Source organism: Bombus huntii, chromosome 2, assembly GCF_024542735.1.
Source record: "Bombus huntii isolate Logan2020A chromosome 2, iyBomHunt1.1, whole genome shotgun sequence".
Taxonomy (NCBI): Eukaryota; Metazoa; Arthropoda; class Insecta; order Hymenoptera; family Apidae; genus Bombus; species Bombus huntii.
The window spans coordinates 11,253,691-11,278,904 of NC_066239.1; the positions used below are offsets into that span (position 1 = coordinate 11,253,691).

Consider the following 25,214-nt stretch of genomic DNA (forward strand, 5'->3'; position numbering starts at 1 on the left):
CTGGTCGTCGCGTAGATTAACGCGAAATTATATATAAAGAATGTGTGCGGACGGCGTGTGCACGGGTCGTCGGTGCCGCTGTGCTACGGACGATTCGCTCTCCTCGCGCGAGACGAGAGAGAAACAAGGAGGAAAGGATAGGAGCGGAGCTAGTAGAGGGAGAGAGAAAGCCTTCTACTTTGTGCGTTCCTCCAGCCGGTTTCTCTTTCGCCGTGTATGTATGCGTCCGAGTCACACCCTCTTTGTAATGAATTAAAACTGGTGAAAAACCAGCGGCGGGTTTGTGTCGTCCCACAAAGCGGAGACGACGGCGTGTTCTCGCGGCGACGCGACGCGACGTCGGGATTTCGATGCCCCCAACCGTTTATTTTTACGACACACGAGTTTCACAGTAAAAGCAGCGGCTCCCGCGAGGGGATCGGGCAACCATATCGATGGAACAATCTTGAGTTTTGCTCGATTTCCTAGGTCGTGATTTTCAATATATGTATTTCCGAGGACGTTAGGAGAAAAAAAACATGTTGATGATTGTCTAAGATAGATTTCTATAGGAGGCTTGGAGAAGATTTCTTAGACCGTACGTTGTGCCCATCATTAAATTATTTATCGTGCGAGGCAAAGGCAGTTTGATGCGCGAACCGATCGCGTAACAGTAACGGTTTATATGGCAACATCTTGCTGGCATAAAGAAGAATGTGTTCCTTTGCGAGAGATAATCTTCTTTCTCGCTGAATGAAAGAACTCTGTATGATTAGATAGTCGGTAACAGGCACGAATGTTCAGACCCAGTGTTATGTTAGAATATGGCGTGTGATGTGCCAGGAAATGTTTCCTGTGATTTTTGCGTTACACGCATCGAAAAATAGTGCGTGTCGTTTGTAAATACACTTACATACGTGGGTATTCGCGTGGTTGCCGAATGAATATTCATCGAGTGGTCGCAAGGTGAAGCGGGGTTTTCGAAGGATAGCCGTCATTTTAATCGGATCAAGAAAAAAGTCTTAACGTTATGTCGTTATCGTTTCTTTTACGCAGCATGCATAATTGAATAGACATTGCGCCTCCATTCAAAGTCCACCATCGCTTTCAGTGCTGTCATCAAAGTACCCTGTAGAAATGCCTATTATCCATTAACATATCTCCATTTTTTTTATGCAAAGTTCTCGTTTGCCTTGCCCCTTAAAGACATACGTTCAGATAAGGTCCCGAGATAACGATTAATAAACTAAGCCTTAGCGATTTTATTTCATGAATCCGTACGATTATGTGTGTGTTTTTTGACGAGTTTCACTTTTGAAAGTTACGTTCGATATAAAGACAACTCTCGATAGCGTGCATATGATAAGAGTTTAAATTTAGCGATATTAAGTACTTTATCAAACGTCTAATTTAGTAACTTCGTCATGATAAACAGCTAGGTGGAGAAAACAGAGAACGATCGATTTCAAATTATCTAAATGCTTAGCCAAGAATGATTCGTATCGCCACACCACACAGTACTATATACAATGCATTCGTTCAGGTATTAACAGAAATTAGTCGAAAATAATATTTATTTCCTTCAAGTTTCGTGCCTTTACCTTTGAAATTTATCATTAATTCAATTCTACCAGGAAAATGTATATAAAAAAAACGAGAGAACAGCAAACGAGTACCTTTGTAGCCGTCTTTTGCCAGTTCTTTAAAAAATAAAAAGAAATCGCGATATTTCCGGCATTGTGTTTGCAGTAATATAATATCGCGAAGCGGCAGGGTATTCGAGGAAGGAAAAGTGACAGATAGTTGTAGAGGCGGAAACACGCCCACTTTGAGCGTGAAATAAGCACGAAACGCGTGGAATTTCGGCCCTCTCGTGATGCCGGGGAAAGGCTGATGAGAACGCGTGGTGTGCCTGCGACGTTACACACAAAGTGGTTTCATACGGTGCCGCAGCGCCACGGCAAACCATTCAAATTGCGTTTCAACTATTTCTTGTCGTTTTGCGCCGCGCAAAAGCAGGAGATTAATTAAATTCGTTAATTGCAAGATGCATTTAGCGCGAGCAGCAATGCCAAGTACGGCAGCCGCGCTGTAGTCCCTGCGCCCAGCCGTGTGCACCCCGTAGTCACGGCTGCAAGGTTCGTTCCGCCCTTATTCTTCGCACGCTGTCGGCGTTAGCACGTAAATTTAGAGAAAGGTCGGCGACAAAAGAGCAAAAGGCCCACTTTGCACGTCCACCCCGTTGTGTTTCTTCGTGCCCTGTAAAACCATGTAGATTCTTTGGCGGCGGGAACGTTAACGTTAACGTCCTTCGAGGGTGGCGCTTCGTTCAAATCGTTTCGTTTTCCTGCTAATGGCAACGCGAAATAACGTTGTTCTTTCTTGTATTTTACAGCGTTCTCTTTTTTAAATTCCTTTTTATTATTTTTCTTTTATTATTTTGTTTTTGAAAATACATCTCGTTTAATGGTGGAAGTACCGCGCGTGAATAGTCTGATCATTTGCAATCGTTCGTCATGTTATTCCTACTGCGTTCCTTCATTTTAGGCCCAATTATATATTTAAAAAAATATTAATGGTATGCACGATTTGACGCATTCATCGCAACGGTGGTTTATTAAAACGCGCATTCACCGTAATAACACAGAGTTATTATTAAATACAGATTCTTTGGTGGTGGGAATGTTAACGTCCTTCAATGCTAGCCTTTGTCTCCTGTTCTTTTTACCCGTCCTTTTATAAATTCATTTTTACCGTTTTATTTTTGAAAATATATTTTGATAAATCGCCGAGGTACGTGCGCGAATGGCCTGATTATTTGCAGTCGTTTATCTTGTTAAATTTAACAAAAGTCTATTGATTTTTACGAACGCGTGTCATCGAAAAACGAGTTAATTGTGGTTTCGGCTATTTTCATCGATTAACCAATGCAAATATTGCCAGTGTACTCTTTAGTGTTTGGAATTGTACCTCCGCAATTGTAGGCAGTTACAATCGTTCCGACTGTGTTGCGTAACGAAATTAACAATGGCGCTCCTTTTTTTTTTTCAAATATTCATCGTCTACAATTGACTCGCGTTCTATGGGCATTGTAATTATTAAAAGTCGCGAATATTTGCGTTTATCTTATGCAAATTGTTACACGATTTACAACAAATTCAACGTTACTGTTATTTGTAGTTCTGCGTTCCATTTTAACGATCACATGGCGTATACGCCATATATTATTCTGGAACAGTACACGTACGAGGATTAACCTTCTGCGGTCCAACTGTATCTTCCAGGCAGTTTCAAGCGCCATGATTCTACGTCTCCAGAAACATTAACTACGGAATAACACGCAGAAGAATACATGCATTTTTGTCTGTGTCATTTTATAATCGAGATATATTCTTACCTTTCCTATATACCATTGCATATCTCTTTTTAGGAAATTTAAATAAAAATATATTCTACACGTTACTGTATTTTAACCACTTTAACCCGTTCCACAGAACGACTATTTCAAAATTTGATGAAAAAAAAAAAAAAAAAGATATTAATTACCAACAAAACATTAATTTTCGAATCACAGGTATTAAACGTTTATTAGAAATCCTCTTTCATCAATATTAATTCTATTCCTCTCTCTCTCTCTCCTCCCCCCTCCTCTTTCCAAAAAAACAAGATCCGCTACGCATCGATATTTGGTCGTGTGAAAGGAATTAATCGTTCAGTGGAAAATCGAATTTCTGATCTTCAATCCATGACGTTAGTAGCCGCATTATATCGAGAACTGAATCGACAATGTGGTGATTATCAGTAGCACGCGGTTCGTCATCGCCTATGTATGTCCACGACGATGTTGATGACGATGCATGCGGTGCAATCAGACTAATAAGAACGTGGACGATGCGTACGCGTGGATACATATGGGTTGGTGTTTATCCAACCAGACACTCTGGCTAAGTGACAGAATACACATTGCGCGCGTTTTGATTCACAGAGGAGGACTTGATGCACGGGGGTGGTGCGGGTATTGGCGGGGGTTCTATGGTCGGACAGAACTCAATATTTGGGTGCTCGGCTGCAGGACACAGCGGGGTTAACCAGCTTGGCGGTGTTTACGTCAACGGCCGACCATTACCAGACTCGACAAGGCAGAAGATCGTCGAACTGGCCCACAGTGGTGCTAGGCCCTGCGACATCTCGCGCATACTGCAAGTCAGCAATGGATGCGTTTCCAAGATCCTCGGCAGGTCAGTCATGGGGGATCATCGTTCAGGACGAAAGACTTGGAGAAACTTTGATATAACATTCGTATGATTGTCAAAAGATTAAAGTAATTCTGAATTGGCTAGGAATCTTATAATTTCGAAAGAGACCGACTCTTTTTTATTTTGTATTTTATTATTGTCCTCTTTTCTTTATTATAACTTAGATGAATAAATATTTTAATTATTTTTTCAAGAAATTGATTTGCTCTTTAGGTATTACGAGACTGGTTCGATCAAACCACGTGCAATCGGTGGTAGCAAGCCACGCGTAGCGACCACACCAGTGGTAAACAAAATTGCCGACTACAAACGAGAATGCCCGTCGATTTTTGCCTGGGAGATCCGTGATCGACTGCTGCAGGAAGGTGTTTGCAACAACGACAACATTCCAAGCGTAAGTACAAAATATTTGTGGATACAGTGGTTTCGCTTGAAAATATCTTAAGATTCACTTCAAGCATAGCCTGACGCGATTTAAGAAAAAGTCACAGGTCCAAAAAATTTCCCGAAATTTTCTAAGGAACCTGTTACAAAATGTCTTACATGAAACTATTACTTAATACATGTAACAATTAATAAGAAATATCATGCAAGTATTTATCTCAACATACAGATTATTCCGAAACATTCAGAAACCTTGAACTATCTCAAATAATCTGGAAATAATATTTCAAATATAACTTCGATGTATCCGCAGAAATCCAAATCAATCTGAGAAACGCTTGCTCGGCATGACCGATAAACAAGTGCAATCAGTGGCAACAGGCTTCAAATTCTTCTTTCCTTTGCTCTTTAAACTCAAAACTCTCGGCTTTGAACCAACTCACGTACAAACACTTGGGCAACTTCATCGAAAGTCATTCCATCGGTGCTCTCAAACGCACCAGCATTCCACTTTTATTCCATTCTCATTCCAACGCGCAATTAGCAAATGACCGTGCACCGCTGCCAATTCCAGCAGAGAAAGAAAAGCGCAATGACTCCGGGGGCAGGAGTCGCGTTCCAAGCGTTCGCGTGGGGAGATCCAGCAACGGGATGCTCATTCGCTTAGACACGGAGTTGCTTTGTATGGTGGCGGCGGTTTATCAGGGTGCGCAGCCGGGTCGGTACTTACCCGTCGGATCTGGCCACTCGACCCTAATCAAAGTCTCGTCAATACGATCGGTTGGGAGGGGTAATCGGTCCATTACGCGGGCCTCGGTATTGTCCACCCTCTGGTCCTGCTAGTCGTTTCCCCTCTTCTTCCCAAGAATCCTCGGTCCGTCTTCCAAACATCCTTCCCACCCTCGCGAATATCGATATTCCATGGTCTTCTCCGCAATCCCCTGAAACAGTGTTTCCCAACCTTCTTTCGCATAATTTCAAATGTAACATTTAACACGTTGGTTACCGCGATAGATAATCCGCAGTGAATTCTCCGTCATGTTGTGCTGCTCACGACAGCCAACGTGTTAATTAAATACTAAAAAATATCGGTAGCGACATTCCGAACAAATTGGCGATCTCCTTCTATGATAGTCAGACAAACCGCAACTCCTTGCCTAAATGTAAAAGCAAAAGGACCTTTTGTAGTAAGATAAAGAAAATGCATAGAAGAAAGATATATAATTTTTGGTTTAATATTTAAATGGCATTAAAAATCTTCACCTATCAAACTTCGCGATACGTTTAAAAGATACGATCCAAAAATTGGGAACCTGAGCTCTGAAACCATTTCTCCTCTTATTCGATGTATCCCCAGCACGTTCGATCTGTCGTGACGAGGAATATTTCGAAAAGTCGTGTCTTTCCTCTAGGAGAGGTCTTCTTTCGAAAAGAACCGCCGTTTCCCTCGACCATCCCCTTACGATTCCGGGTGTCTGTCAGGAATACCGAAGGGGACGGCACGCGTACGAGTCGTTATCCGTCGGCTCGCGAAGGAACCGTTCGTTTCTATCGGTTCTTTGGGAACAGAGCTTTGCCTCGTTCACCTAGTGAAGGGGATGGTGATCAATCAGCGTGGTTACACACAGAGACCCGTTCTCTTCTGCCGATGCTTATCCGACGACAATATTCGGGAAAGGAATCTGGTTCGATCGAACACGCGAAACGTTGTTTCAGCTTTTAATGCTGGGATCGTTATAATGATCACACAGCCTGGTTTTGTAGGTGTAACGTACAGGGTACTGGCAGAAGAACAGGTTCGTGATGGAATTGTCTGTTGTCTGTCGAATCGTTGACGGTAGAGGGAATATATATTGAGAGTGAGGAAATCTCGATATTGTGTGTGTGTGTGTATGTGTGTTACCATTTTGATCGGTCGATCAGTTTTGTGAAATATTCGAGGAAAATCTCTCTGATCTCGCAGTGGATGTACGATGATAATTGGGAAGAACTGCGAATGATGCTGGAATTCGATCTGGATTTATTCTAGATTGTGTTTTATATCGCATATATGCTATTGATTAATGACGACTAACTCTGAAGAAAATTATTAATATTAAATTATATCGTTGACATTATCCAGCATTCATTTGAAATATTTTGTTACGTAGCAAGTATACAATTTTTAAGCAACTTGGGATCACTCAGTTTAGAGATTCACGCTGCATAGACATAAAACTATTCTATTGAGTGTTTTTGGCAATTATTGAAATCGCTTAAGATATTATCGGATACTATAAACTATTTCCGATATATCTTAATATGAATAAATATCTCCTTCATGAAATTTTACAAACCGCCAATAGCAAGCCTCGATATCCTCATAAGAAATATTTCATGATAATCGATATTTTCGAAATATTCAGGATAGCGACGTAAAAAGGAAATTTCTTTCTAACATCGTTGTTAAACTATCGAACTTTAACATTACTCTCCAATAAAAAGCACAAAATATAACTTATCATGCTTTCTCCTATACTTTTCAACTGTGCATGCTTTACAATTCCATCCATAACCCATAACTTGAAGAATATCTTTAAAACTTCTCTGCATTCTTTCCCAACAGCCAATGCCATTCAATTCCTGAAACCAATTCAAACCAAGCCAAAGCAAAACCTGGGCAACGAGATTGACGAAACGGAATTGGTACTCTCGACAACTAATAGATCAATAGTCGTTCCAGAGGAATCTTCGATCGGGTTCATCGATGACGACGACAACTGTCTCGTGAAACGGCAACGACATTAACAGTAATGATAGCAATGACGATGATGGTAGTGGTGGTAGCCGTTGGTTGTTGCGGTGGGTACATATCGTCCGCGGCAATGGGGTGCGACGGGGTTAGTCGCCGACGAGCGGATGGAAGCGGGTAGAATCAGGGTGAATGGGATCAGTTAAGCGTGTTGCACAATTATTCGTGTCCGGTCGCGCGTGTAATGGTCTGCATCGGTGCTGCGGCTGTTGTGCGGCGAGAGCCGAGTGGAGCGGAGCGTAGAACAGCCAGGTTGCTTGGTTTGATGATGGAAAGCCTAGCCTGGCTGCCTCTGAAACTCTCTCTCTACCTTTCTCTCTCTCTGGATGCTGTATGCAGTTAGTTTAGAAACGTCCTTTCCTCTCGTCCTCTCCCGCAGCCATTATTCCGCAGGATTGAGACGAATCTTGCGATACGAACTTTCCACGCTGTCTACTGCTGCGAGTTTACCACCCTCCTTCCTCGTTCGATTGATTCCGGTTAAGGAACACGCGGTTCTGCATTACGTCGAGCTTCGTTCGTTTCGAACTGGTCGATGGATTTGTACAATTTCGTAAGAAACTATTATGTTATAGCATGATGTGCGAGAGAATCTTCCAAGGTGAAATCGATCAAGTTCGCTTTCCATAAATTTCGTAATTTTATGAACTAAGTACATACGTGATTAATATTCAATTTGTGGAAAAAATACAAATAAACGATTTACTTCCATGAAAGTCGATCATACATTCCAAAGTGAATTTAGATAATTGTTTGTGCCGTTATCGTGTTCCTCTGTCTTTCAATATATAGAGTTGATCAGTTGATATGGCTTGTGAATGACTCATGTAGAATTTTATCGAAGTTAAGTGGATTCAACCAATGTTCTTAATATAATTTTCCCACTGATGACGTACTTACTTTCCCTCTATAGCACACCCTTAATTTTAACCGATTAAACGACTCTATACACGTTACACTTGAATTATTTACATGTCACTTAAAGATTCGATTGCCATCGTGTGCGTTAAACGTGTTTCGCTTGTTACAAAGCTAAGATTACTTGTTCCTATCGCCGCGTGCTCCAACATCGATCTCGTCGAGGCGGCAAACAAAAAGCTCGATTGAATTTACCGGCTTTTATTCCACGTAATAACTCGTACTCCTCTCTTATACACACATATATTTGACCTGTACAGCCTTCAGTACATACGCAGAATACTCGAGGCAACAACGTCGTTGGCACCCGACGGCATACAGCCATTATTTCCAGCAGAGGTCTTAAGTCGAGCCACACGCGAGAAGGATCGGCTTTTACTCTCTCTCTCTCTCTCTCTCTCTCTCTCTCTCTCTCTCTCTCTCTCTTACCTTTTCTCTCTTTCCTTTTTTCCCCTCTCTCATAGAACCTTTCAGCGAAAGCCTAGTAATTAAGAAGCTCCGCTCGATATCCTCCATCCACATCGAAGCAAGCCAAGGGATCCATGGGAGAAGTGCAGCGCAAAGAGAGAGAGAGAGAGAGACAGAGAGAGAGAGAGAGAGAGAGAGAGAGAGAGAGAGAGAGGCAGAGGGAGAGAGTTCGGCTATGTTCGACTCGCTGCTTGCTGCACCATCGACGAGTCGATGTTTTGGGGGATGAGGTTGCACAAGGGGCGGTTCGGGGGGTGCAGAACGGGAGAGATTGAGCGCGCGTAGAACACCGAGACTATTATGTGCGAGAGTCGAGAGTACAAGGCTCGCCCCCGTGGCTCGTTATAACTTTAGAGTTAGCCAGTGGTTCGGTCGCGGTACAAGGTGAAGAAGACCGCGTTACCACCGCGCTGGTTAGGGGAGCGAAGAGCCATGGAAACCGTTTTATGTAATAATAATTGGATGGCGGTGTCCTTTCATCTGCTAGTCGCTCCCTCAGCGTGAAGGTCGGCAAAGAGAACGCAAAAGAAAGAGATGATGGGAAGCGGTGAACGAGAGACAACCGATGTAACTATGGAAATGATTGTCGCGAGCGGCTAGCAAAGAACCAGATGAAACTTTCAAAAGTTTCCTCTGCTCTTCTCATCTTTTTCTCTTTTGTTTTGTTTCTTGCTCGAGCTTGCCACTGGCCGCTTTTCTTCGCTCGTCGGACATTAATTCGGCGCCAATTGCATCTCAGTGTTGTGGTTGTAGCGGCACGTGAGCCAACGGAAGATTTGAATCAGGAGAGACTCATATTATTGTGGCTTGGAGTACCAACGTTGTTTTGCTTTGCTAGGTTCAAAGGTAAACGAACTTCGGACAAAATATTATTGCCGTTATTTGTAATCGTCAACCGGAGTTACATTTGAACTTTTTATAATAATACTGGTCGATACAAATAGATGAACGTGCTCTCTAGGTGAAGCACATAGCCGAATAGCGAGCGTATAGCTGAACAATAGGATTGAGCGAGCGACGATTATAACTGGCATACACTATTCCTGTACTTGTACTTACAGTAATTTTAATATAATTAACTATTACAATCTTATCACTCGTCTCCTTAATAAAACAACACGTTTAATAATAATCCACCTCATGGTAATCGATCGAATGATCGTCACTTTGTTATTATGAATGATACTAGGTCCGTTACGCGATTGGATCGATGTGGATTTCGTTATTTTTGTTAGTAACTAATTCATTTATTAATAACGATCGATTGCGTCGAGCATTTTATGGAACAATTTTCCAAAAACTACCAGCATTCGGTAAACCAAAAACCAATCAGTTTTACGATATGACCAAACTTACAGCAAACAAACTACTTTCAATCTGGACTACCGTTACAGTTACGTGTTAGTGTTCTAACAGCGATTGGTCCTTGCCGAGCAATCCTCTGTACCAAGCTACGATACTCCCTTGTAAATGAAAAATCAAATGCCACTGCCGAACGATACCACGTAACTTACAACGAACAAACTTTTTTCAACTCCGTTTACCACCTATCCACCACAATATATTTGCGTTCTACTGATGATTGATTCTGGACAAACAGGCCTCTACGTCAATCTACGATACACTGTTCTACGAAATATTACCGTTCAAAAAAACCAGAAACTGAAAACTCAATTTACTTCCTCTCGCACTGTTTTTATTATCGTTGCATTCTTCACCGTTCATTGCTATTATACTTTACTATCATTACCAGAAGCCCAATCATCGATACCATTTAATCTGCAACAAGTTCAAAGTTCTTCAAAGCTTTTTTCGCTAGCTGTCGTTACTTCTGTCCGCTCACTTGCTAATAGCAATTAATGTACTATTCGCAGGTGTCGTCCATCAACAGGGTGCTGAGGAACCTGGCCTCGCAGAAGGAGCAACAGGCTGCGGCGGTGCAGGCGCATCAGGGTGCCGAGAGCGTGTACGATAAGCTTCGGATGTTCAATGGGCAGGCTGCAGGCTGGCCACCGGCTTGGTATTCCGCTACGCCCTCTCATCATCCCTTGGCCACTGGAATTCCAACGGCAGCGACCCCCGGCTCTGGCCAGTCGCTGCTGCCCGGCAGCCAGCTTCATGGTCGAGACGATTCTCTGCTCAAACGAAGCGGTGAGTCCCAATTATACGTTAATTGCTAAATGTAACGCACGACATCCCACGTTCCTTGTTCATGTGTCGCTTCGAAGGACTTCATTTCATCTCTTGTCATTGTTTTTAACGCTGCAACTATAACGTGTAAAAGAGCTTGAGGTACGAAACTTGTAAAGTTTGACAAAAAAAAAAAAAAAAATTACAACGGACTGTATGTAAAAGATGTGCATATAATGCAAAAGTGAAAACGAGACTGTATTTGTACTGGTTAAAAGTTCGCAGTTGCTTCTTAATCGTACTTATACTCAATCTTCCGAATTAATTTTGTAATCGACTCGAAATTAACGCGAATGATATCCACAATGATCTTCGAAGAAGAAATTTTCAAAAGTAATAGAAGCTTAAGCTAACTTTCTTTTTAACAAAATTTAGACTTGTTTCAAACGAAAACCATCGGTTATTAGTATCATTTTTGTTGCTATTGCGATCATCCTACGTATAAATATATACGAATGATCACGAAACACTTAAGAATGTAACCAATTCTATTTACAATGTCTATTATTCACAATTATCCCATTACGCCACAAATCCTCAAGAATCGACAGCTAAAGTTCTTTTCTCCCTTAAGATTCATTCGTCAATCGAAATGTTTCGACAACTCGTTTCAATACCTCTACCTTTCATAAACGGAATTGTTACCTTCCGTTGGGGGTTCCTTTACCTTTCACGCGGTCGAGAAAAGCCATAGAATCAGACGCCATAGGAAACCAGGTCCTCTCAATGCTTGATCCACTTCTTCTGCGGATCGACAATGGTCTCGAGGCAAGGTGGAAGTCAAGGGAGCACCCTCGACGTATTATAATCTGCTCGTACGCGCGACACCCTCGTCCCGTTCTTAACAGCCTTTCCGCGAACCTGCGTATTGTCCCGTTGTATTTCCACCGGTATATTGGATCGGTTTACGTATCGGAATAAAGGAAATGCCTGGTGTCGTTGGATCGTGACGTTTCTCCTAATAGGATCACGTTAATCGGAGCTTGCGGTCCTGATCATGACCAAAATTGCTCTACGGATGATGGTTTCGAATGTAACCGCGATTCAAGATAAGTAAATTCTCGAAACTGTTAAGCTAGTTCGATGGTCGAAGGTTGTTTTAATAACGAATACCGTAGGCTGAGTGTGATTTGCTGCGATTTGGTCGTGACTGTCTGAAATTGTTAAATCAATATTGGTGGTTCTATAAAATTTTGTGGGGGCTGGTGTGATTAATCAGATTTTGTAAATCGTTCGTAAAATAGGTTATCTTTTTTTCATCGATGAATTATTTGGGTAGTTGGCTTTAGAGCTGATTGAAACAGTAAATTATCTCGAGAACACTGACTTTCTGGTTTATCCATCTTCGATCTGACTTTCTTATAACCACTCGAATAAGTATCTCGATAATCAAATATGGAATTGTGTTCAATTTAATACACGAATCTTCCCTTGGTTCCTATTAAATAAATTCATGTACAATTGTGATTCTAACATTTGGATTACACTTGAAAATCTCTATTACAAACCGCTTTTCCAAGAACGCAAACTGGTCAGTCTAAAGTAGCCAGACCGACACTGAACCTTCTCGCATGGTCATCGAGCCGTACACCCCATTTCTTCCCCTCGCAATCATGCGTCGTCACCTAGAAAATTAAAGTCAAAGAAGGAGAAAATATTCCATATAAGAGGATGTGATGGAATATTGCATATACTCTCGTTTGGTCGTAGCGATGGGCTCTACCCTAGTATGTCATATGTTGATACTTGCAAGGGTGGTAGTATTTCTTCAATTGTCAAAACTGACACAAACATACACCTATACCTCGTTTTTCACATTCAATATTACTAAAAAGGAAAAAAAAATAGAAAAACAGAAAAATAGAAAAAAAATAGAAAAAGAAGAAAATATTTTCTAGAATAAAATGGTACAAAATATAAAATATACTTTCGTTCCAGGTAGAGTCTAGTACTAATAGTAATAGCAGTAATTGAATAATATTTACTCAAAACGGAAGAAAATATTTTCTCTAAAATATAGAGAGATATCTTTTTTGGAATATAATCTGGTTCGAAGCAGAGCATGTTCGAAGGTGGCGGTATTTCGAATTGGCAGAACGGTACCACGGGGCTAGAGAGATAGGAGTGGGCGAGAGATTTCGTAGGATCGTGGTGGAGGCGGCGGTGGAGAAGATAGAGGGTGCGCGATGTGCGAGAGATGAGCGAACGAGAAAGCGAGCAGCTGACGAGCGGACGATATATAGGTACACTTAGAAATACATATATATACGTATGTATATAGCGTAAGGGCAAATATATAGGTACACGTAGCGTACGGAGGGACGGACACGGACAGAGGGAAAGGGAAATGGCAGGAAGGTATCGGGAGAGGGATGGAAAGAGGCGAGGGTTCGGTGCGCGGAGGCGGAAAGTAATCGTGGCTCACCGGGAGCCGTCAACGTTGACGACGACAACGACGACGACGACGACGACGACGACGACGAAGACGACAACGGCAACGGCGACAACGGCGACAACGACGACGACAACGATGACGACCGGAGGAGCGGACTGTTTCCATACAGGGTGTTTCAGAAAGTGCTATTAAACTTCAGGGTCATGTAGTACTCAGGAAAACAAATAAAAAAAAGTCTTAATAAACGTCGGTCAAAATGTCCCTAATTTTGACTTTGTAGCGGCACGCGAGCAAAATAAATTCAAATCTTATTGTTGTTTTGTTTCGGAGTATCATGACCGTTAGGTCATAGATATTGCAAGGTGTAATGAACTCCGAGCAAAACAATGTCGCCGTTACTTTCAACCGTCAAACGCAGTCGAGTTCAAACTTTCCGACTGTCCCCCGGCCAGTAGAAATAAACAAGCAAATTGACGAGCGAAGAGTTCAGCGATCGCAGTGTAAGCATATCGACGCATCATAGTTTATACGGAGTTTCTCGACGCGCGCGTATTTATTTCGATAAATTATTATACCAGGACTTGCGTTTTGTATTAAAGTATTTCTTTAATAAAGTGTTCACGACTTATAGACTGTAATAGTGATATTTGAACAGATTCTACAACTTTATAATAAGGTAGAGCCTATTTGAGTCAGGTGAGCATCGATATCTTAAAGTTTACTCCTGGACTACGCGCGATATAGTCAAAATTGTTGTGCTACGCTATTAGTCTTTAACATAATGATGAAAGAATAAGAAAATATCGTGTACTTCAGGTTCAGCAAGAAAAGCGTATGGTAGGATTATTTGAGTTAGCAAGAAGGTATATATAAAAATTAAATAAAATATATGACAAAATAATTTGCAGGAATAAAAGAATATACACGAACTATTAAATTACGAAAATTACAACTGAAAATATTAGCTGCTTGGACAACCCTTTTATAATAACATCAAGGCATGTTTTTGAAGAAAATTATGGTTAAAGCGTCTCTTTTTCAACTGTAGATCGCTCGAAAAATTTCTCATAATCAAATTTACCGAAGGACGAAGCAAATTACCTCGCTCGACTCAAATAGTCTACCGACTGAAACAACCCTACCTCGCCCTATTTGGACCTATACATATTAAGCCTTTTTGCTTGTTTTCGTAAGTGCTATGTGCTTGTAAAGTTTAGCATCAATTTTCTGAAGCATCCTGTACACGCACCAACACGATCACCATGATCGAGCGAGACGACTATGCAAACGCCTCCGCTCTGCCACTTTCTGTCCCATTCTTAATTCGTTGGTATGCTCGTGGTTGTTTCTAGGAATGTCGAGGGCCGTCGCGTCGTTAGTCCGCGTCCATCGCAAAATCACTGGAACGATACTGAAATAGGACGATCCTTAATTGGATCTGGTCCTGAGAATCCTTCTCTCCTCCGTTTGCCTTCCCGAATTTTCTCCTTCTCGCGCGAGGAATCACTTGCCACCCCTAATTTAGTCGGACGTTATCCGCGCTGGTCGAGGAAAGAGAAGAAGTTTCAGAATGCAAAGAAAAGATGTTTGTATTATGGATTTCGAGCAGTGTCTTTATGTCTTTCGAGCTCGTTACGTAAAACAGGAATTTTCGTATTTGTTTTCAGATACAGGTTCTTTGTTGTCGCATCAGCAAGAAACAACGTCAGATGGAAATTCGGAGCACAACTCGTCCGGCGACGAGGACTCGCAAGTTCGACTGAGGCTAAAACGAAAGTTGCAGCGCAACCGAACATCCTTTTCCAACGAGCAGATCGACAGCCTCGAGAAAGGTTAGCGCACGAGAATAAATTCAATTTATCAACGGACATGCTACGTTCTACGTATACGCGGTATTAATAGCACGAAATACACCATATCCTAAATAAATCTCAAAAAAGAAAAGAAAAAAAACGAACGAGTTAGTTCCGCGAAAAACGTAAATTGCTAACCCTCTCGGAACATCTACCGGAGTACAAAATTTGTAATTTAAACTCTGAGCGACTGAAATTGCTACGAATCGCGTACGTTCTCTCTTCTAATCATTGAAAATCCAGCTATACAATTACGAGCACCGGTGAAAAAAAGAAGATAGTGAAAAATAGTAGCGCGTACATTTTCAATTGCACGTTTCCACGTTAACAAACATCAACAAACATCGGTGCTCATCCTCGACGAAAGCTCCATTTTCGTTCAGCCGGTAATAACGATATAAACGTCGAACGATCGCGCGCGCACTCGGGGATTCTGTATATTCCGTCCGTTTCGCGGCGATGCATGCATATTCAGAGACGGTCGAGGTAAATTACTGCTTTCCTCGAATATATCGGGCTTTCCTCTCTTCGTACGCCCAGCAGGAGCAGCACGACTGCTTTAATTGGATCCGCGGCCATTCAAGTCGCGCCCTCGCGTTCGAGTATCGTCGATAATTATCCTTTTAATCTTGTCTCGCAGTGAATCGAAATTATGCGCGATTAATATAAAATTGTATGTACACGAGCGTATATACGAATACAAACAAATATTATGTAGTTCTATACGTATAGCTACGTGTATATATTTTTCTTTTATCATACTATACGTTACACATACGCACATAGTAGAATATATATTATATATATATATACAATGTGAAACGCGCCAGCTATCCAACGGAGGCACGTTTAATAACGAGCACTTGTTGCAAACTGGTTTCGTTTTAGAATTCGAGCGGACACATTACCCGGACGTGTTTGCACGGGAGCGTCTCGCTGAGAAGATTGGATTGCCTGAGGCACGTATCCAGGTGAGTGTGAATGTGCGAATGCGGCGTGTGCTTCCTCTTTCTCGTTCGCTCCACCCACCGCCCTTTTTCTCCCTTCCCCTTTTTATCCTTTCTTTCGTTCTCCTTCCTTCTCTATCTCTCTTTTCTCTTTTCCTCTTCTTTTTTCTACATCTTACTCTTTTCTTCGTTACACGTGCAGCACGTTCTCTTTCACTCGTTCCAATTTCTTTTCTCTTTCTCTTTCACCGCGTCTCGTCCTCCGTGTCGATCCTCTTCCACCATTCTTGAGGTTAGACGACGCGACGTCTTCTCCTCGTCTACACAGCTGTGAGCGACGAAGAGGGTGGCTGTTAAGTGCGCGACGATGCCCTTTCATTAAACGCGTGACCGCCAACGCGCGGGGACGTTAAACACCTCCGACGACGAATCTGCGAGACCACCCGGGGGGATTTCGTCTTTATGCCCGTGTCTTCTTCTCAGACCCTTTTCGCCGTGTGTCTTAACGCCATTCGACTTTTCTTGTTTCATCGTCTGTGTATTAAGTTTCTTAAAAATCTAAACTGAACCGCGAGAAGTTTTTCTTCGTTGCATTCTTGAAAAAGTATCCGTGGAAGCTGTGGGTAAAGCAATTTTAGGTAGCGTATTTTATTAACAATAGCTTCCTCTTGGAACTTTTATACGTTTCATTAATTTCCCTTGGCTTTGGATACATTGGAGCAAACATTATAAAGATATACATTTACATATATACATTTTATATATACATTTTAACATTATACATTTTAAAGAAACCTTGGTCTTTGGAAATTAGGATGAAAGCTGTGAAACTTATTCTTCGTGGTCAAATTTCTCATAATCAATGGTTAACTGTATATGATGAGCGATTATCACGAATTTGTAATTTAAACGATGAATTTCCTGATTTATAGTTAGCTACACTTAACGTGTGACTATTACGAACAATCATAATCCGTGATCAATCATTATAGCAACATTCCGACATACCATTTATCCATAAATTCCATACGCTCGCAGTATTCGCTACTAATATCCAAATATCAAAGACAACGTATCGTTTAAGCAGACGCAATATATCCCCTAAAGAAACGAATCGTCCAAAATCTTTGTTCCTCTTAAAGACAAAGGTCCACCGTTATGTCCGTGCCATTCATAATTCGCGTATCGAGATGTAAATCATGCGGGCATACACAAGACACACATAGCACGTAGAGAAATGATGCGAGACAGAGAGCGAGCGCGAGAGAGTGTGTCGTAATTAATTAATATAACATCGTTGCTCGAGTCATGGGGTGACGCACGGTTATACGAGCTAATATGTACGCAGCCTTATCGAACATTGTTTGGCCGCGCCGTGCCTCTGGCTCGGCCTGTGTTCGACCCTCTTGCTATCCGGCCGGCCTCCCTCACCTGGCCCGACGATAGGGGGTGGTGAAGTGGCCGGCGGGCTTTCGCGTCGGTGGTAGTAACCGGGCGCTGAGCGTTATGTGGACGTACAAACAGTGCAAGACCATGTTGACGCATGTTTTCAAGCCTCGTTGGCTGGTATTGATCTTGCTAAGTGCAGGAAACCGGGAGTGCCGGTGCGAGAGGCAAAGGCAGAGCGAAAGAGAGGGATAAAGAGGTGAGGGAAGGAAGGGTAGAGAAGGAGAGAAAGAAGGGTAGAGATAAATGGAAAGAGAAAGAGGGTGAAAGGGGACTAAAAGGAACGATTGAACCAGCAGCGCGGAGTCGAACGTCGTTGGATGGACGAACAAACGGTGGAACGAGGAGAACGGATGGACGACGACGAAGGTATGGTAGAGAGCAACGTGCAGAGGAGAGAAAGCAAAAGCGTGGCATTGGCCAGGACACGGCGTGGTGGACTCGCCGACACGGCCGTGTGCCACGGATACGAAACGCCACGCCGCACGCGGCATATCCCGAGCAAGCCGTGAGGGATCCGGCACAGACGGCCTAAGAGGGTTCGAACGCAACCATGGCAACGTCGCGTCCCCAGGGAGGTTGCCCTCTGATTGGTTGTTCCTCGCTTTTCCACCTATACCTTGGATACTCGCACGAGTTTCGCCACGCCGCGCCGCGCAACACCGCCGCCACTGCCCGATTATCATCTATGGCGCTGGCCAGAGAGCGGAGAATCCCTCGTGTGAAGCCGCGATGGCCGAAGTCCCTCGATCATCACGGTCAACCTTGGCATTTGCCTTTTAAGAGAAAACGAAGACGATCGAAAGAAATGGAGAAGAATCTTCGCTCGCGAATATGTGTCATAGTAGTAGATGGTAGTTGGGAAAAATTATTTCGTGGTATTTACTCTCCGTGTTATGAGATTTTCAGTTTCTTTGGGACACGAGATGTAAAAAGAGGTTACGAAGTCTTTTCTGCAAGGTTGTCATGGTTATCTTCGTAGAATTAGGATGACTGCTGTACGTGGAAAATGTTATTGCAGAGAAGTTGTAGACTTATTTATTTCGATATAAATACGTGGTAATTTTCTATTGTAATCGTCGTAATATATCGATGGATGAAATTTGATACATCGAAGGAAATGATTATTCTGTTAAGAATGTCTTTTTATGCGTCATTTGGCTAATTGGAAATTCCGATCCGAGAAAGGTTGGAAAATAGTGGTATAATTTGGTCCTGGTTATCTTATAGTTTCGAGGAGTATGAACAGGGTCCAACGAATATTCTCTTTTTCCGTTTAGTTAACTAATTCTAGAGGAATCTTCTTGAATCGTACAGTTCCAAAAACTTTCCTCGACTTGGTTGAGGAACCCTTCGATAGAGGTATCCTCCCTTCTTGTAGTTGATCAAGAAAGTAATAGGAGTTGAGTCTAAGTTTCCTCTTTCTTTAGTTAAAAAAAATGTAAAAGTAATTTCTTCAAATTTTCGTTTTAAAGGTCTTCGAAACTTCCGTAGAAGTACAACTTTCTTTAGAAGTACAACTTCTCTTAGCTGATCGATAATTTCGTATAAAGTGTGAAAATCTTTTTTCTCATTTGGTCCATCTTAAATTATGAAGTTACCTCTGTCGAAAATTTTGAAGTTTTTAAAGTTTCCCTCGAGGAATACTTCGAAAAAGGCATCTCTTGTAGTAGATCGATACAGTTTCAGATTTCTATTCGATAGTTTTCGTTCTGCCCCAAAGATATTCGAGCGAATGTCTTCTCGTGTTGTTTGGAGTTAAATGAAAAAAGTATCTTCTCAGTCGGTGTTTTAATTCTAATCCATTCAACGGCGATCGTAACTAGACCAAATAGTGGTAAAAAATACATGGAACGAATCCTTGAAACCGAGGTTGGAATTAATTTTGATTGATTGAAGAGAAAACTTGCAAATGAAATGCTATGTCAACGCAATATTCATCCATATCGGATTAAGAAAATTCCACATAAAATAAGAGTACCCAAATTTTTCTTTATTTCTTCCTATAATACTCAATCGAACGACATTCTACTTCCCAAAGAAAAAGAAAAAGAGAAAAGAAAAAAAAATTGCGAGCGAAAAATACGTAAGAAATGTTAACACAGCAGGAAAAGCTCTTACAATCCTATCGCTTATATATATGAAACTTCATGGAGCAGCATCGTGTATACATGAAGAACCAGCCAAAATTTCACGAAACGATCTTAAAATTCGCGTGCGACGCCATCTTCTAAACATTGCCAATCAAAGTAGAAGGTCTGCCGCGAGGGACGGGAGCGATGTACCCGGTTCGTGGAATTCCGAATGGATCGATTCAAACGAGTTTTCGGGACGCGGTAGGACGAGTTTACGAGGAACGACGGTATTGGGCGAAAGGAGTCCGCTGCGGGCGAATGGTGGATATTTGCCGGTGGCCCGCTAGAACACGATTTGCCACGTCGCTGCCGCCACGAAATTTATTCTTTTTTACTTTTTCTCTCCTCTTTTTTTCTGTTTTTTATTTCGTTCAATCGAGGGCCGCCGGGTGTGCAGGATCACGTTTTTCGCGGCGGGCGAAATGAATTTTGAATTTTCTCGCTGCCTATTGAAATAATATGGGGAGAGAAGAAAATATTTGGTTACTCTCGGTGGCCATTTCAGGCACCAAGATTATTCCGTTTTATTTCTGATGCCTATTAAATACGATATTATAGCGATTCCTCGCTTCGCAAAATTTTTTCCTATCCAAACATATTATTATCCGAGCTTGGATACATTAGCTTTAAATCAAGTTATAGGTAATGGCGTGAAGAAAGAAATCATGTGAATTATAGCGATCAATCGAGAGATGCTTTGGAAATGAAGAAACGACGAGAGTATTGTAAAAATTGCAAGATGTTAAAGGTAGTTACATAGTATCGTTTCGAAGTATTTCTATTATTAGAGAGAAAGAAGGACTTGCAAGACTTTTCACTTACAAAACTGTCCATTCCGTGAAACACTTCAATACCGAGGTAAATCATTGATCCTCCTCCCATGGCTTCTCTCTTTACTGTTTATTTTATTTTCCATCAGTAGCTCGAATGAATACGTACAAATTAGCGTCAGAATCATGGGTTGGCGAGGGGGGGTGGACGGGAGTTGAAACGCGGGGGTGGAAGAGGAGAAAAAATAATAACGCCCCTTGCCGGGTCTGGCTTATTGTTAGCGTTCTCGGTGGCGCATGATAATTGAGAAAGTTGCGCTCATTGTTGGCAATCGAATTTTTATATCGTTATTCTCATTATCGCGCGAATGTTTAAGCGGCTGTTCGCGAACGGAACAGCCGACGTAGCAATTGTCAGCTATTAATAAAAGCGCGCGCCTCTTCATTGCTAGTGGAAAGAAGAGAAAGAGCATGTTCGTTGCGTTTTTTTCCACCCTTTGCAAATGAGCCGAGCAATCGAGTCGTTTCATAATTTAACAATTCCGGCTTGATTCCATTTTCTCTCCCTTTTATCCTCCTTTCTTCTTTTTATTTTTCTACGTAATTTCTACTTTTTTTTTTCATTTCGTTCTATTTATTTACTTATTTCCTTTGTTTGTTTGGTATAAACGCGATTATAGAGTAAATATTTTGTTTGTTATACACGAGAGGATGATACGGGACATTTAGAGGGAAGAAATTACGATGTAATCCGGAGCGTGTTTGTGCTACGAGTGATTGGAGGGTAGCAGGAAGGGAAATCGACATATCGTAGGGAGAGGGAATCCTCTTATCGCGACGAGGTATCTTCGAAATCAGGAAATCCGTGGAAGCGCAACAAAGAACTTAAGCTCCGATTTGTTGCTCGAGATTACTTGTTATTACGACCATCTTCCGCGATGCTCGCGCGAGAGATCTTTGCTAGAAGATATCGTCGGTGGCCATCGCGATTTGGACAGTATCACAGAAACCGAACTCATCAGCTGCATCTTTCGAAAATTTCTTCGTTTCGTTATCTAGATATACAATTACTGTACAATTCCTAAGGAACGAATGATTTGTTTCCAATCTTATCGTTGACACTGTCGAACTAAACTATCAAATCGAATAAAATGATTTCAGATTCTTTGCCTTTACAACGAACTAAAAATTTCTAGAGATCGTTGACGAAATTGACGTTTACCTTTATTAAGCATCGAAATATCGACGTACTTTTCTTATTTATGTTATATAACTTTATCGTCATTTTCTATGTACGTATAGTATATTTGACTATAAATTATTAAAGTATTACCCTATTTTGAATTTCTTTCTGTATCTATATTTTATTTATTTCAGCCTGGAAATTGGATTTGCTTTTACATAAATTACAAGCATAAATGATAACTGGAACATAAGAGATATGAAACACAAACTTATAAATAACTACGATAACATAAAAATATACCGATTCTTTCGTTATATCTCTCCTATCTTTAAATACTTTAGATAAACATTCTCCTCGTTGTATCATCATCCATTCCGCCATCCATTACCTATCCGTTGTTTCATTTGTTTTCTTTTCATTTTCCAATAATTGCACTTCCCTTCATCCTTGTCTATTTCTTTCCGTGAAATCATTTCAATCAAACCTTATTCAACGAACTGATGCTGCTTATTCGATTGTGAAGTAACAAGTACAATATGAAATTTACGAGTTCTGTTTCATAATCTGCGGAGAATATATTATACAACTTAGAGAAGATTGTTGATGTTAGGAAATGTGGATGGAAAACGAATCGTTTAACCGTTTGTTGGCAATGAGAAGTTGAACTTTGCGATTGGCCCGAGTCCTCGCTAACGTTTCCTCGTATTTCTCGAATGAACAGCTTATTAAACGTGCGGCTTGGCTTAGCTTAGAGTTGTACGTCTTGAAATAACCAGCATTCAGTTAAACGCGGAATATTTGTGAACAAATTTAACCAAAAGTCACGAATCTTTTGATCTTTCACTCAGTTTTCGATTTTGAATATTCAGAGCGTAACTACGTACGACTCTATAATTCATCCAGAAAACGTAATTTAGATGAAATTTTGTTACGCGAAAGGAGTCGGATACTGTAGAACGTTCGAAATTAATTTAAATCGCTCAAAGAGAGCTTCCTCTGTGTGTCGAAATTGAATTGAAAGAATCGAATATTGTAGAATGTTTCACGTTAATTTATATTACCGTACGATGATCAAAATATTCTGTTGGAATTTAGGAAGGAAACAGAGCATTGGTATTTCAGAAATCGTATTCTGTAAAACTTCTCCCTTAAAAATCGGACGGTGCAAAAATCCGAAAGAAACTCACTGCACTTTCAGAGGAATTTTTAATATAAGCTATCGAATATAATCGATCCACGTGTATCTTTTCATTCACAAGTTGTCTTACTTTCTCACGATAAAACAAATTTCCTATTTTACTCATCGTCGGTTCTGTGTAATACTAAAAGCGCGTCGGATAGGTCGTAAGGGAAAGAAACAGCGGCAAACGATGCGAGATAGCGAGACGTACGAGCACAGACGTACACACCACTGAGAACACACAGTAACTCAATTTTCCATCCGACAACTGCTCAATCGCAATTAACAAACTGCGGCACAGTCTCGTGCAAACTCGACTGCGTGAGCTTACCCGGGGCTGGCGGGCAGAAGGGGGAAGAGGTTGGAAAAAGGTATCTAGATTTTACGGCTGTCGGATGGCTGGACAAGGAGAATAGGTCGAGAGATAGAATACAAACAGGAAGGGGTAGAGAGGGTTCGATAGAGGTAGATAGAAGCGAGGAACGAACGAGAAAGAAAGAGAGGGAAGAAGAGAGGGTGTGTAGAGACGATGGATGATGGAGGGTACGACGATGAACGAAAAGAGAGAAACGTGGATGGTTAGAGGGATGAAAGAACGAGACACGGAGAGGATAAGTGTGGAAAAAAGTAGAATGAGAGGTGGCGAGAGAATGCGAGGATGGATGCGAGGATGAATAGGTGCGGATAATGCGAACACATCGCGCGGAGTGACGCCCTTATCGTGACAAAAGCACCGTCATTGCGTCGGTTGCAGGTGTGGTTCAGTAATCGCAGGGCGAAGTGGCGTCGAGAGGAGAAATTACGGAACCAAAGGAGAGCAGCCGTCGATCAGGTAGTCGGCGGAGGCAGCAGCGGGGGTGGTAGCAGCACCGCGCCCCCAGCTGCGACCCCTGCCACGCCACGGTTACCCTTAAACGCCGGATTCAACGCCATGTACTCGTCGATACCGCAGCCGATCGCTACGATGCCTGACACTTACAGGTAATCATTCTGTCACCGTCTCTTTCGCTTTTGTTTCGCCAACCGTCTACGTGTATGGTATACTTATACAGGGGTGCAAAGACTTTGTGTATTGTAAGAGCGTATGGATCGAGCTCTCTCTCGTCGAGGTTGAATACGATGTTTGTTACGGGACGGTGAAAGGATCATAAGTGGAACGATCTCCTAGAGTTAGAGTAGTCAATTTAGGAATGGAGAAGGTTCATAGCTTTTCTTATAATTGTTCTTTATTTATTGTAACAGTCAGAGTTTCTTTACGAAAGTTTTGTAAATATAGGCAAAGATACTTTTGTCAGTTTATCGAGTTAAATAATCAACACTGGTTATTTTTTAATTATTGTCTGTTAAAAATTAGGACCCCTTTATGAGCAATTCCTGAAGTATATCGAGAGATTTTTAATTATAATAGTTTATCGAATCGTGTATTTCGAAGAATTTGATGCATTTTTCTATAGCGATTCATTTTTTGAAAAAGTCTGTGTTATGAAAGTTTCAGTTAACTCGTGGTATTGTTAAATGTTTTTTTTTACGTATTGGCAGGCTTTTTGACGAGTATAGTTCGTTCTTTTACGTTTCATTTGTAAACCGTGGTAGACTAACAATAGTATGGTAACTGCGATCCGTTGTTTAAAGATTTGGCAATTGTACTACGCTTTAATCGGTGTTGCATTGTTGCAGAGATTACAGATATCGGTATCGTCGAGTTTAAATTTCCCAAACAATCCTCAAATACCTTGTATTTTTCACGTTCAACATTTCACGATTCATTGAAAATCGCGCTGTGTACATAAATATCTGACCTTGTCAAAATTTAATCTTCCTAAAAGCTTATCTTCGAATGTCATTTCCAAAAACAAAAACATCATAATCCAGGCGCTGGCGACTCTTTGATATCGAATATTCGTCGGAACAAATTAAATTCTGCAAATATCGAATTCAACTTGCTACGTTGTATATTCATTAAATTACCGTAACAAATATCGTGTACCGCGTAAAATTCGCATACAATCGTTACACGAAAGTTGCCAAAAAGTTCGCTATTTTTAACCTTCCACGCGATTCAAAGCAAATTGAAATTCTTCTCGGCAAGAATAAGAATTAAAGCTCGACGTTGGCCCCTAAATCCTCGAAACTTGTGTTTTAAACTTATATAGAGGATAAGTTTCGAGGATTTAAGGGCCAACGTCGAGCTTTAGTTTTGGCAATAATTAGACCTGATAGATTCTTATACATTTATGACGAATTTGGAGTTACAAGAATTTCCCAAATGCACGTAAATCGTAAAACCGTATAAAATATCCAAATATATCGAAAAAT

The 25,214-nt window shown here is 41.4% G+C and overlaps 1 protein-coding gene across 4 annotated transcripts in view; it reads left to right on the top strand.

Annotated features, from left to right (window-relative positions):
• Positions 1-25,214, top strand: part of LOC126875799 (paired box protein Pax-6) — a 58,305-nt gene that overhangs the window by 18,195 nt on the left and 14,896 nt on the right. For 2 of the 4 annotated variants that reach the window (XM_050638708.1, XM_050638729.1), the window contains 6 exons: positions 3,965-4,217; positions 4,449-4,629; positions 10,671-10,947; positions 15,049-15,213; positions 16,123-16,205; positions 23,653-23,879. In XM_050638708.1, coding sequence (XP_050494665.1) covers positions 3,965-4,217; positions 4,449-4,629; positions 10,671-10,947; positions 15,049-15,213; positions 16,123-16,205; positions 23,653-23,879 — 1,186 coding nt within the window. The remainder of the gene's footprint in view (positions 1-3,964; positions 4,218-4,448; positions 4,630-10,670; positions 10,948-15,048; positions 15,214-16,122; positions 16,206-23,652; positions 23,880-25,214) is intronic. The other 2 variants (XM_050638718.1, XM_050638736.1) reach the window with 2 other exon arrangements.